General features: G+C 46.7%; 1 protein-coding gene across 1 annotated transcript in view; it reads left to right on the forward strand.

Annotated features, from left to right (window-relative positions):
* LOC134958090 (FRAS1-related extracellular matrix protein 1-like) overlaps positions 1–13,511 on the forward strand; it is a 120,910-nt gene that overhangs the window by 42,380 nt on the left and 65,019 nt on the right. Inside the window, exon 4 of the mRNA XM_063940448.1 lies at positions 4,592–4,741. Within this exon, the coding sequence (XP_063796518.1) occupies positions 4,592–4,741 (150 nt within the window). The remainder of the gene's footprint in view (positions 1–4,591; positions 4,742–13,511) is intronic.

Genomic DNA, 13,511 nt, shown 5'->3' on the forward strand with positions numbered 1-13,511 from the left:
TCCCTGTATGAAAGCGGCACCTCTAATGGTACCGCTTTCCTAAGTTATTTCAATGGGCTTTTAATGCCCATTGCTAGGCCCCGCCCGCTCCCGCCCCCTGCTCCCCATACCTTTCCCTATCTGACCGGGAGGCACCACGATCGGTGCCTCCCAACCCCATTTAGACAGGGATAATGATTACATTAATATAAAGGAGATACTTATGACACAGAATATGTGTCATAAGTATCTTCTTTATATTATTTTAATCATTAATGACAGGGGAGGCACTGCCTCCCCTGACTGCACGTCCCTGCCTCCGCCGCCACCCACCCTCCGCACCTCCACCGCCTACCGCCACTTACACCTCCGCCGCCTGCACCTCCGCCGTCACCCGCATCTTCTCCGCCGCGCCCACACAGTGATTGACAGCGGATCCAGTGACAGATCCGCTGGCCAATCACTGTGGCCTCACTGACAGGGACGTGCTTTCATAGGTTGAAAGCACGTCCCTGTATGAAAGCGGCACCTCTAATGGTACCGCTTTCCTAAGTTATTTCAATGGGCTTTTAATGCCCATTGCTAGGCCCCGCCCGCTCCCGCCCCCTGCTCCCCATACCTTTCCCTATCTGACCGGGAGGCACCACGATCGGTGCCTCCCAACCCCATTTAGACAGGGATAATGATTACATTAATATAAAGGAGATACTTATGACACAGAATATGTGTCATAAGTATCTTCTTTATATTATTTTAATCATTAATGACAGGGGAGGCACTGCCTCCCCTGACTGCACGTCCCTGCCTCCGCCGCCACCCACCCTCCGCACCTCCACCGCCTACCGCCACTTACACCTCCGCCGCCTGCACCTCCGCCGTCACCCGCATCTTCTCCGCCGCGCCCACACAGTGATTGACAGCGGATCCAGTGACAGATCCGCTGGCCAATCACTGTGGCCTCACTGACAGGGACGTGCTTTCATAGGTTGAAAGCACGTCCCTGTATGAAAGCGGCACCTCTAATGGTACCGCTTTCCTATGTTAATTCAATGGGCTTTTAATGCCCATTGCTAGGCCCTATCCTCTCCCGCCCCCCGCTCCCCATACCTTTCCCTATCTGATTGGGAGGCACCACGATCGGTGCCTCCCAACCCCATTTAGACAGGGATAATGATTACATTAATATAAAGGAGATACTTATGACACAATATGTGTCATAAGTATCTTCTTTATATTATTTTAATCATTAATGACAGGGGAGGCACTGCCTCCCCTGCTTCCCCTGACTGCACGTCCCTGGTACTGCCGTAGCTGCCCCTGAACCTCCTCCCGGCTCATGGTCCACAGTGCTGCCCAGCAGGCAGTGATGGTGACAGAAGTAGGTGGACACTGCCGGCCAGTGTCCGCCTACTTATCGTTCAGTTGGGGGGAAAGTTCTCCCTACACCTGAACGATTAGTTGGGAAAATCAAACAAGTTTGATTTTCCCAACTAGTTGGACCAACCGTTTCTGGCCGTTTTCTAGGGTGTGGGAGCAAACGGCTGATCATCGTTTGCTCCCACACACTGCCAGATTATCGTTCCAACCAGCCAACTAGTTGGCTGGTTGGAACGATATCTTCCTGATGTATGGCTAGCATTATTAAGGCCCGTACACACTGGTCGATGTATCGGCCGTTCTCTTGAACGGCCGATACATCGCGGGACCGTCGGCCAGTGTGTACGGGCGATACGTCTGTGAACTCCGTCGTTCACAGACGTATCGCGTCGGCCGCGCAGCACAGCCGACAGCCAATATATCTAACGATATATTGGCCCGTCGCTGTGTGTGTATGGCCCGTACACATGCTGCGGCGGCCGGCGGTGATTGACAGGTGAACTGGGCGGGCGCTCGCGCCCGCCCAGTTCATGACGTCAGTCCCCCGACGGATCGGGCAGTGTGTATGCACAGCACACTGCCCGATCCGTCCATAGATATATCTGCAGATCAATTGATCTGCAGATATATCTAATAGTGTGTACGCACCTTTAGTTGCCCTGCCCTCCGTGTGAGAACTTTATACCGGTCAGAGCCACAGCTGAACAATGATGAGGGGACAGGGGGCCGCCGGGACCAGGAAGAAGCCGAGTTCACCCGCGCATACTAAGGACGCATTGGCGGCTGTCTAGTTTGCTGTACCAGGCACCCTGCAAGCCAAGTTATGGTGCAGCTGTTGTCCACACACAGATCAGCCACTTTGCCTCATTGGTACATAATGAAATGATAGCCTACATTTCTATATTCCTATTCCCATTGGATCTGCACTCTTGTGACTTTCCCTGGTGATGTTTGAGGTGGGGATGGTAGGTAAGTTAACTATACAGTATTTCATTAAAATAAAACATGTTCATGTTTGTGGTTTCATGTATTGCTCTAGTATAATAGGAGCGTGACAGTAGCTGTGACATAACATCAGAAAGGCCGGGAAACTCTACACTGCTGAGTCACTCATACTGTAGATCCTATAAGAGACTGTAACGCAGAATCAGTGCACTGGAGGTATACATAAAGCACATATGGATATAGCGCGCAGTGGCGCACACAGGGGGGGGTTTCCGAGTACCTGGAAACCCCCCCCCTGATAACCCCAAAAAATGGTTTGAGACGGAGACACAGCTGTCTCCGTCTCAGCAAAAGCCGCGATCGCAATCGCGATCGCGGACGGAGCTGCAGCAAGAGCAGAGAGCTATGCAGCTCTCTGCTTAGAGAATGTCCCGGGTGCCGGGGGAGCTGCTGGCTGTGCATGCTCAGCCACAGCAGCTCCCTCCCCCTCACTCTGCCTCACGCTGCCGTGGCCGCCCCTCTGTAAGTAGTTTGAAATCATTGTTTAAGTGTGTTTTTGTATGATATGAATGCATGTATGTATGTATGTATGTATGTATGTATGTGGGTTTGTGTGTGTGCTTGTATGTACAGTATGTATGTATGTATGTATGTGTGTTTACATGTGTGAGTGTATGTATGTGTGTTTACATGTGTGAGTTTGTGAATATATATATATATATATATATATATATATATGTGAGATATATATATATATATATATATACATATATATATATAAATAAATAAAACCGGTAATCCTCCTTAGGTCCTGTGATAAGACCTATATTGAAGAAAAATAGGCGGCACTCCAGGGACTTAAATAAAGTCAAACTGTATTCAAATAATACATTTCATGGTGCAAAAAACAACGTTTCAAGGCTCTTTGGCCTTTTCATCTGGTTATGCATTATAGGTGAGATCAATAAACAAAATACCTCTGCTTTTTTTCACCTCACCTATAATGCATAACCTGATGGAAAGGCTGTAGAGCCTTGAAACGTTGTTTTTTGATCCATGAAATTATTTTTTCTTAATACAGTTTGACTTTATTTAAGTCCTTGGAGTGCCACCTATTTTTCTTCCAATAGAGGTCCTACCACAGGACACAAGGAGGATTACCAGATATATTAATTTCAGGAGGCCACCCTGGCATCTTTGCTTTTTATTATCCAGAGTGCCAGACGACCACACAAATATATATATATATATATCTGCAAATGATGAATGGCACGTCAGAATCAGATAAAATGTACGGAAGCAGGATGGCACTCATAGAGACTAGTAAACCATAGAAAATCAGCACAGAACGCTGTAGCTGTACGTCAACGTTTCAGAGTTAGACTCTTTTAAAGGAGTCTAACTGTGAAACGTTGACAAACAGCTTCAGCGTCCTGTGCTGATTTTCTATGGTTTACCAGTCTCAATGAGTGCCGTCCTGCCTCCGTACATATATATGTATGTATGTTTGTGTGTGTGTATATATCTATATATATATTTATTACACATACCTGCGCATATACATACACACCCACCCACCCACGAAATCCCCCCTCGCTAAATCCTGCGTTTGCCACTGTTAAAGCGGGGTGCATTTAGCATCCCGATGGGTATCCGGTTGACAGATAGACAGTCAATAGATAGACACCATATGTTAGACAGCCATTAGGTCGACAGGGTCAAAAGATCGACATGAAAATGGTCGACATAAAAAAGATAGACACCATGTTTTTGGACTATTTTATACCTTCTCTATCCATGTCGGCATAGAGTTGGTTATAAACCTTGTGGAGACGGGATGCCTTTCTACAATTGGGGGTCCCAGATGACAAAACTATCCACACAAACCACAAAAATGCAAAAAACATGGTGTCTACCTTTTTTTGTCAACAATTTTCATGTCGACCTTTTGACCCTATCGACCTTTTGTACTATCTACCTTTTTTTCATGTCGACCTTTGACCCTGTCGGCCTTTTGTACTGTCTACTAGACACTGTCTATCTATCATCCCACACCCATCCCGATGGACGAGAAGCCGGCGGTCAGATGGCGCCACCTCTGGAGGGTTAGGGTAGGAAAGTTGGGGGGTGGGGGGGGGGGGAGTAAAAATACTTACCCCCTCTGACGTCGGGATACCCCCTCTGTCATGTGACCGCCGGCATCCTGACGACCAGGATAACATACCGAACCCAATATAGCTAATGGCAGAATATTCATATTTCATTCTCTATTCTACCCCAACACTTTTAGGTGTTTCCACAAAACTCTGGAATATTTACTTGAAGAATGACGGTTTGGAAGAAAATAAGGAATTCCTTAAAATATTACTGAAGACGCCGAAGAATGCGGTACTGGGAAGGAACAGCGAGGCCACGGTGGAAATCATGGATCCAAGAGGAGGTGAGGATGGATTTGGAGGGAGGTAAAAGGTTTTGATCTGAATCAATTAACAGAAAACGTTGTTTAATAAATGTGCGCTAGTCCATCTTATCAGCCAATCAGAAGAACTCTGAGCTGCCATTGCTTGATGCTTGGAGAAACCCGGGCTCCATCTTTGGTTAGGCCTGTGGAACAATTAATTTCCTGCTTTTACGTTGTTTTTTTCTCATTAGATCAGTGATGATTATGAATATTTATTATAGTTTATAATGCTGGTAGTGGTTGTATTCAGGAAACGTCTCTCCTCCACCTGGATACGAGACAGGTCATTACCAAAAGTACAACATTGCAGGATAACGCGGAGAAAATGCTTTTTCCTCCTGTCATCCGCCTAAAACCAGTAAAGTTGTTCTACCCTGAGCATTGCCAAACAGCCAATCATAAGTGGCTCACCAGCGCAGGTGTCTGTCGCAGTCATCACCTGGTATTCGCACCTGCCGTGTCCACCAGCAAATAATGCGGCTTACCCAGATGTATACGATTCTATCTCCTAGTCCACGTCGTTCGCAATTGCGCAAACATGACCTTACTGTACTTGGGTTGGCCCCTCCCCATTCCAGCCTTCCAGGCACTGGCAGGCAAAACTCGCAAACTCACACAAATATGGTTGTGCACAGTGGAAAATCACTGAAGACACAGCATACACATTGGCGCAGTATTAAACCAACATCAGCCCCTTATACCACGATTCTCCTTCTCCGCATAAATGTACAAGTAAATCAATTGATGTACAGTATAAGGGGTTTAACCATGAAGCAGTGAAAAGAGTGGAGAAGTTGTCCTTGGCAACCAATCAGCTGCCACGTATCATTTTATAGAATGCATTTTATAAATGTTACCACAACACTGATTGGTTGCCATGTGCCAACTTCTCCACTGGCTCACTTCTCCACTCTTTTCACTGCTTCATGAATAGACCTAAAGATCTGGATGCACGAAGCTACTGTATAAATGTATTTCATCCCAAAAAGTCTCTTCCTGAGCGTCTTTAGAGATTATCAGTTACTTATATTTACAGAACGTCCTACAGATTAATGACCAAGAGCACCTCATACTGTAGTTATAGACCAGAACGGGATCCATTATTCTGACCCCTTAAGACACGGCCCTCCTCTCCAGGGTTGGGGGGGCTCAGGGGAAACCCCCGCTGGGCACCACTGCCTGGGACCACACCCTCCACCTATGGGGATCAGGTTCCAGACTGTGCATTTGAATGGTAAAGTATACATATGTTACCTTATACTGCACAGGACTATGGTGTATTCTCTACAGTGTATTGTTGTTATTAATCTAGTACATTATCATAATGTACCTGCATTAGTCGTATTTACTATATATATTTATCAAGAGGTCCAGACCATGCACTCTCTAATGGATAGCCTAGCATCTATGGCAGCTGACCACACCCCCTCTGGAGACTGGCCACACCCCTAAACACAGGCCCCTACCACTACATTACCCTGGTGGGCCCTTTATGCCCCAGACCGACACTGCTCCTGTCCCTACGAATATCACAGGCAATATGTCAGAAGAAGGTGTATTTGTCTATGTATTAATTTAGCCTCGAATGTGTACATTTTACTGTAACTCTGATGTCTGTAATAAAAATGAAAGAGAGAAAAAAATTAAAAGCAGAAAAAGCCCCCACATTTATTTTTTACCTGACGTGAGTCCTATTTCCTGCGCCGTTCTGTCGCCTCCTCAGGGTACATCGCACCCTAACTCATCCCAGGCCTGTTGTTTCCTTTGTAAGTGACGTGCTGAATGGTCTACATTTTACGTGTTTGGGTTTAAAGGGATTAAAATCACCTGCTGCTTTTGATATGCTAAACACGATATAATTCAAACCATAGCGTAAGTGTAAACAGAGGCGCCCTGCGGAAAGGAGCTGAGATACAGATATCCTGTGCCGGAATCAATGATAAGCCATAGTCTTGTTCAAGAGTGACACCCGGTGGACATGCAGTATAACTATGTGTCCTATGTTGGTCCTGTTCGAAACTATAAATCTAATAATATGTATTTCTCTATCGTCCTAGTGGATGCTGGGGTTCCTGAAAGGACCATGGGGAATAGCGGCTCCGCAGGAGACAGGGCACAAAAGTAAAGCTTTCCGATCAGGTGGTGTGCACTGGCTCCTCCCCCTATGACCCTCCTCCAAGCCAGTTAGATTTTTGTGCCCGGCCGAGAAGGGTGCAATCTAGGTGGCTCTCCTAAAGAGCTGCTTAGAAAAGTTTAGCTTAGGTTTTTTTATTTTACAGTGAGTCCTGCTGGCAACAGGATCACTGCAACGAGGGACTTAGGGGAGAAGAAGTGAACTCACCTGCGTGCAGGATGGATTGGCTTCTTGGCTACTGGACATCAGCTCCAGAGGGACGATCACAGGTACAGCCTGGATGGTCACCGGAGCCTTGCCGCCGGCCCCCTTGCAGATGCTGAAATAAGAAGAGGTCCAGAATCGGCGGCAGAAGACTCCTCAGTCTTCTAAAGGTAGCGCACAGCACTGCAGCTGTGCGCCATTTTCCTCTCAGCACACTTCACACGGCAGTCACTGAGGGTGCAGGGCGCTGGGAGGGGGGCGCCCTGGGAGGCAAATGAAAACCTATTTTGGCTAAAAATACCTCACATATAGCCTCCGGAGGCTATATGGAGATATTTAACCCCTGCCAGAATCCGTTAAGAGCGGGAGACGAGGCCGCCGAAAAAGGGGCGGGGCCTATCTCCTCAGCACACAGCGCCATTTTCCCTCACAGAAAGGCTGGAGGGAAGGCTCCCAGGCTCTCCCCTGCACTGCACTACAGAAACAGGGTTAAAACAGAGAGGGGGGGCACTAATTTGGCGTTAGAAATATATAAAAAAGATGCTATAAGGGAAAACACTTATATAAGGTTGTCCCTATATAATTATAGCGTTTTTGGTGTGTGCTGGCAAACTCTCCCTCTGTCTCTCCAAAGGGCTAGTGGGTCCTGTCCTCTATCAGAGCATTCCCTGTGTGTGTGCTGTGTGTCGGTACGTGTGTGTCGACATGTAGGAGGACGATGTTGGTGAGGAGGCGGAGCAATTGCCTGTAATGGTGATGTCACTCTCTAGGGAGTCGACACCGGAATGGATGGCTTATTTAGGGAATTACGTGATAATGTCAACACGCTGCAAGGTCGGTTGACGACATGAGACGGCCGACAAACAATTAGTACCGGTCCAGACGTCTCAAAAACACCGTCCGGGGTTTTAAAACGCCCGTTTACTTTAGTCGGTCGACACAGACACAGACAGGGACACTGAATCCAGTGTCGACGGTGAATAAACAAACGTATTCCTTATTAGGGCCACACGTTAAAGGCAATGAAGGAGGTGTTACATATTTCTGATACTACAAGTACCACAAAAGAGGGTATTATGTGGGATGTGAAAAAACTACCATAGTTTTTCCTGAATCAGATAAATTAAATAAAGTGTGTGATGATGCGTGGGTTCCCCCCGATAGAAAATTATGGGCGGTATACCCTTTCCCGCCAGAAGTTAGGGCGCGTTGGGAAACACCCCTTAGGGTGGATAAGGCGCTCACACGCTTATCAAAACAAGTGGCGGTACCGTCTATAGATAGGGCCGTCCTCAAGGACCAGCTGACAGGAGGCTGGAAAATATCATAAAAAGTATATACACACATACTGGTGTTATACTGCGACCAGCGATCGCCTCAGCCTGGATGTGCAGAGCTGGGGTGGCTTGGTCGGATTCCCTGACTAAAAATATTGATACCCTTGACAGGGACAGTATTTTATTGACTATAGAGCATTTAAAGGATGCATTTCTATATATGCGAGATGCACAGAGGGATATTTGCACTCTGGCATCAAGAGTAAATGCGATGTCCATAACTGCCAGAAGATGTTATGGACACGACAGTGGTCAGGTGATGCAGATTCCAAACGGCACAAAGGTGTATTGCCGTATAAAGGAAGAGGAGTTATTTGGGGTTGGTCCATCGGACCTGGTGGCCACGGCAACTGCTGGAAAATCCACCGTTTTTACCCTAAGTCACATCTCTGCAGAAAAAGACACCGTCTTTTCAGCCTCAGTCCTTTCGTCCCTATAAGATCATATCTGCCCAGGGATAGAGGAAAGGGAAGAAGACTGCAGCAGGCAGCCCATTCCCAGGAACAGAAGCGTTCCACCGCTTCTGACAAGTTCTCAGCATGACGCTGAGACCGTACAGGACCCCTGGATCCTACAAGTAGTATCCCAGGGGTACAGATTGGAATGTCGAGACGTTTCCCCTTCGCAGGCTCCTGAAGTCTGCTTTACCAAGGTCTCCCTCCGACAAGGAGGCAGTATGGGAAAAAATTCACAAGCTGTATTCCCAGCAGGTGATAATTAAATTACCCCTCCTACTACAAGAAAAGGGGTATTATTCCACACTATATTGTGGTACTGAAGCCAGAAGGCTAGGTGAGACTTATTCTAAATCCAAAAAATTTTTGAACACTTACAAAGGTTCAAATCAAGATGGAGTCACTCAGAGCAGTGATAACGAACAGGAAGAAGGGGACTATATAGTGTCCCGGGACATCAGGGATGCTTACCTCTATGTCCCAAATTTGCCCTTCTCACTAAGGGTACCTCAGGTTCGTGGTGCAGAACTGTCACTATCAGTTTCAGACGCTGCCGTTTGGATTGTCCACGGCACCCCGGGTCTTTACTAAGGTAATGGCCGAAATGATGATTCTTCTTCGAAGAAAAGGCGTCTTAATTATCCCTTACTTGGACGATCTCCTGATAAGGGCATAGTCCAGGGAACAGTTGGAGGTAGGAGTAGCACTATCTCGGATACTGCTACAACAGCACGGGTGGATTCTAAATATTCCAAAATCGCAGCTGATCCCGACGACACGTCTGCTGTGCCTAGGGATGATTCTGGACACAGTCCAGAAAAAGGTGTTTCTCCCGAAAGAGAAAGCCAGGGAGTTATCCGAGCTAGTCAGGAACCTCCTAAAAACAGTGCATCATTGCACAAGGGTCCTGGTAGAAAATGGTGGCTTCCTACGAAGCAATTCCATTCGGCAGATTTCACGCAAGAACTTTTCAGTGGGATCTGCTGGACAAATGGTCCGGATCGCATCTTCAGATGCATCAGCGGATAACCCTATATCCAAGGACAAGGGTGTCTCTCCTGTGGTGGTTATAGAGTGCTCATCTTCTAGAGGGCCGCAGATTCGGCATTCAGGATTGGATGCTGGTGACCACGGAGCCCAGCCCGAGAGGCTGGGGAGCAGTCACACAAGGAAAAAATTTCCAGGGAGTGTGATCAAGTCTGGAGACTTTTCTCCACATAAATATACTGGAGCTAAGGGTAAATTTATAATGCTCTAAGCTTAGCAAGACCTCTGCTTCAAGGTCAGCCGGTATTGATCCAGTGGGAAAAACATCACGGCAGTCGCCCACGTAAACAGACAGGGCGACACAAGAAGCAGGAGGGCAATGGCAAAAACTGCAAGGACTTTTCGCTGGGCGGAAAATCATGTGATAGCACTGTCAGCAGTGTTTCATCCCGGGAATGGAAACTGGGAAGCAGACTTCCTCAGCAGGCACGACCTCCACCCGGGAGAGTGGAAACTTCATCGGGAAGTTTTTTCCACATGATTGTAAACCGTTGGGAAATACCAAAGGTGGACATGATGGCGTCCCGTCTGAACAAAAAACGGGACAGGTATTGCGCCAGGTCAAGAGACCCTCAGGCAATAGCTGTGGACGTTCTGGTAACACCGTGGGTGTACCAGTCGGTGTATGTGTTCCCTCCTCTGCTTCTCATACCTAAGGTGCTGAAAATTATAAGACGTAGAGGAGTAAGAACTATACTCATGGCTCCGGATTGGCCAAGAAGGACTTGGTACCCGGAACTTCAAGAGATGTTTACAGAGGTCTTATGGCCTCTGCCGCTAAGAAGGGACTTGCTTCAGCAAGTACCATGTCTGTTCCAAGACTTACCGCAGCTGCGTTTGTTGGCATGGCGGTGGAACGCCGGATCCTAAGGGAAAAAGGCATTCCGGAAGAGGTCATTCCTACCCTGGTCAAAGCCAGAAAGGAGGTGACCGCACAACATTATCACCACATGTGGCGAAAATATGTTGCGTGGTGTGAGGCCAGGAAGGCCCCACAAAGAAATTTCAACTCGGTCGATTCCTGCATTTCCTGCAAACAGGAGTGTCTATGGGCCTCAAATTGGGGTCCATTAAGGTTCAAATTTCGGCCCTGTCAATTTTCTTCCAGAAAGAATTGGCTTCAGTTCCTGAAGTCCAGAACTTTGTCAAGGGAGTATTGCATATACAACCCTCTTTTGTGCCTCCAGTGGCACTGTGGGATCTCAACGTAGTTCTGGGATTCTTCAAATCACATTGGTTTAAAACCAGTCAAATCTGTGGATTTGAAGCATCTCACATGAAAAGTGACCATGTTCTTGGCCCTGGCCTGGACCAGGCGAGTGTCAAATTGGTGGGTTTTTTTTTCTCAAAAAAGCCCATATTTGTTTGTCCATTCGGACAGGGCAGAGCTGCGGACTCGTCCCCAGTTCTCTCCCTAAGGTGGTGTCAGTGTTTCACCTGAACCAGCTTATTGTGGTGCCTTGCACCTACTAGGGACTTGGAGGACTCCAAGTTGCTAGATGTTGTCAGGGCCCTGAAAATATAGGTTCCAGGACGGCTGGAGTCAGGAAAACTGACTTGCTGTTATCCTGTATGCACCCAACAAACTGGGTGCTCTTGCTTTTAAGCAGACTATTGCTAGTTGGATGTGTAATACAATTCAGCTTGCACATTCTGTGGCAGGCCTGCCACAGCCAAAATATGTAAATGCCCATTCCACAAGGAAGGTGGGCTCATCTTGGGCGGCTGCCCGAGGGGTCTCGGCTTTACAACTTTGCCGAGCGGTTATTTAGTCAGGGGCAAACACGTTTGTAAAATCCTACAAATTTGATACCCTGGCTAAGGAGGACCTGGAGTTCTCTCATTCGGTGCTGCAGAGTCATCCGCACTCTCCCGCCCGTTTGGGAGCTTTGGTATAATCCCCATGGTCCTTTCAGGAACCCCAGCATCCACTAGGACGATAGAGAAAATAAGAATTTACTTACCGATAATTCTATTTCTCGGAGTCCGTAGTGGATGCTGGGCGCCCATCCCAAGTGCGGATTATCTGCAATACTTGTACATAGTTACAAAAATCGGGTTATTATTGTTGTGAGCCATCTTTTCAGAGGCTCCGCTGTTATCATACTGTTAACTGGGTTTAGATCACAAGTTGTACGGTGTGATTGGTGTGGCTGGTATGAGTCTTACCCGGGATTCAAAATTCCTCCCTTATTGTGTACGCTCGTCCGGGCACAGTACCTAACTGGCTTGGAGGAGGGTCATAGGGGGAGGAGCCAGTGCACACCACCTGATCGGAAAGCTTTACTTTTGTGCCCTGTCTCCTGCGGAGCCGCTATTCCCCATGGTCCTTTCAGGAACCCCAGCATCCACTACGGACTCCGAGAAATAGAATTATCGGTAAGTAAATTCTTATTTATAGTAGGAAGCTCATTGCTTTTGTCATTAGTTTAAGGAAACAGTAGGATATAGTGGCCTTCACTGGTACATAAGAACACAGTGGGGCAGATGTATTAACCTGGAGAAGTTATATAATAAGTGGAAGGTGATAATGTACCAGCCAATCAGATCCTGACTTTCGATTTACATATTGGAGCTGATTGGCTGGTGCGTTATTACCTTGCACTTATCACTTCTTTATCACTTCTCCAGGTTTAATACACTTGCCCCAGTGTATTGCATATGCTGTCGCTTACTATTTTATACAGGCTGAGCTTCTTACCAAACTGAAAGACGCAGGAGACTGGAAAGCAAAATTCTGGCTGCAGAACCTCAGTATTTACCATATCTAGGGCAGTAACAAACTGATAAATAGGAATGTAACCAGCAACCACTAAAGAATATATATGTATATGACCCACTTTGTGGGTCTGGTTAATCATTATGCTGTTTTGTATACATTATAGTTTCCTTGTAATCCAGGTCTACGTAGAGAAACTCACTTTATAGCCCTCTGTGTAAAAAACACGGAGAAACATGTCTAATCTGTATATGATTGTCTATTTGGAGAATGATGTGTGGATTTCCTAATCTATAATTACTGCCATCCTGCAGTGGGCCCCTTGATCTGATTTTGCAAGCCCTCTAATCCACAATCTGATGCCTTGTGTCCTAATACTTGACTGTGCTATTAGGATGCTCTCTCTATTGGGCCATTATCTCTAGAATACTTTCTGTATCGTATATCAGCCACTAGAATGTGTTCTGTATTGTATAAGTGTCACTAGAATGCTCTCTGTATCGTATACCAGTCACTAGAATGTGTTTTGTATTGTATACCAGCCACTGGAATGCTCCGTGTATTGTATATCAGTCACAAGAATGTGTTCTGTATTCTATGTGTCACTAGAATGCTTCTTGTATTGTATACCAGTCACTAGAATGTGTTCTGTATTGTGTGTCACTAGAATGCCCTCTGCATCGTATACCAGTCACTAGAATGTGTTCTGTATTGTCTAAGTGTCACTAGAATGCCCTCTGCATCATATACCAGTCACTAGAAGAATGTGTTCTGTATTGTATAAATGCCACTAGAATGCCCTTTGCATCGTATACCAGTCACTAGAATGTGTTCTGTATTGTATAAGTGTCAC

The sequence above is a fragment of the Pseudophryne corroboree genome, chromosome 9, assembly GCF_028390025.1.
Source record: "Pseudophryne corroboree isolate aPseCor3 chromosome 9, aPseCor3.hap2, whole genome shotgun sequence".
NCBI lineage: Eukaryota > Metazoa > Chordata > Amphibia > Anura > Myobatrachidae > Pseudophryne > Pseudophryne corroboree.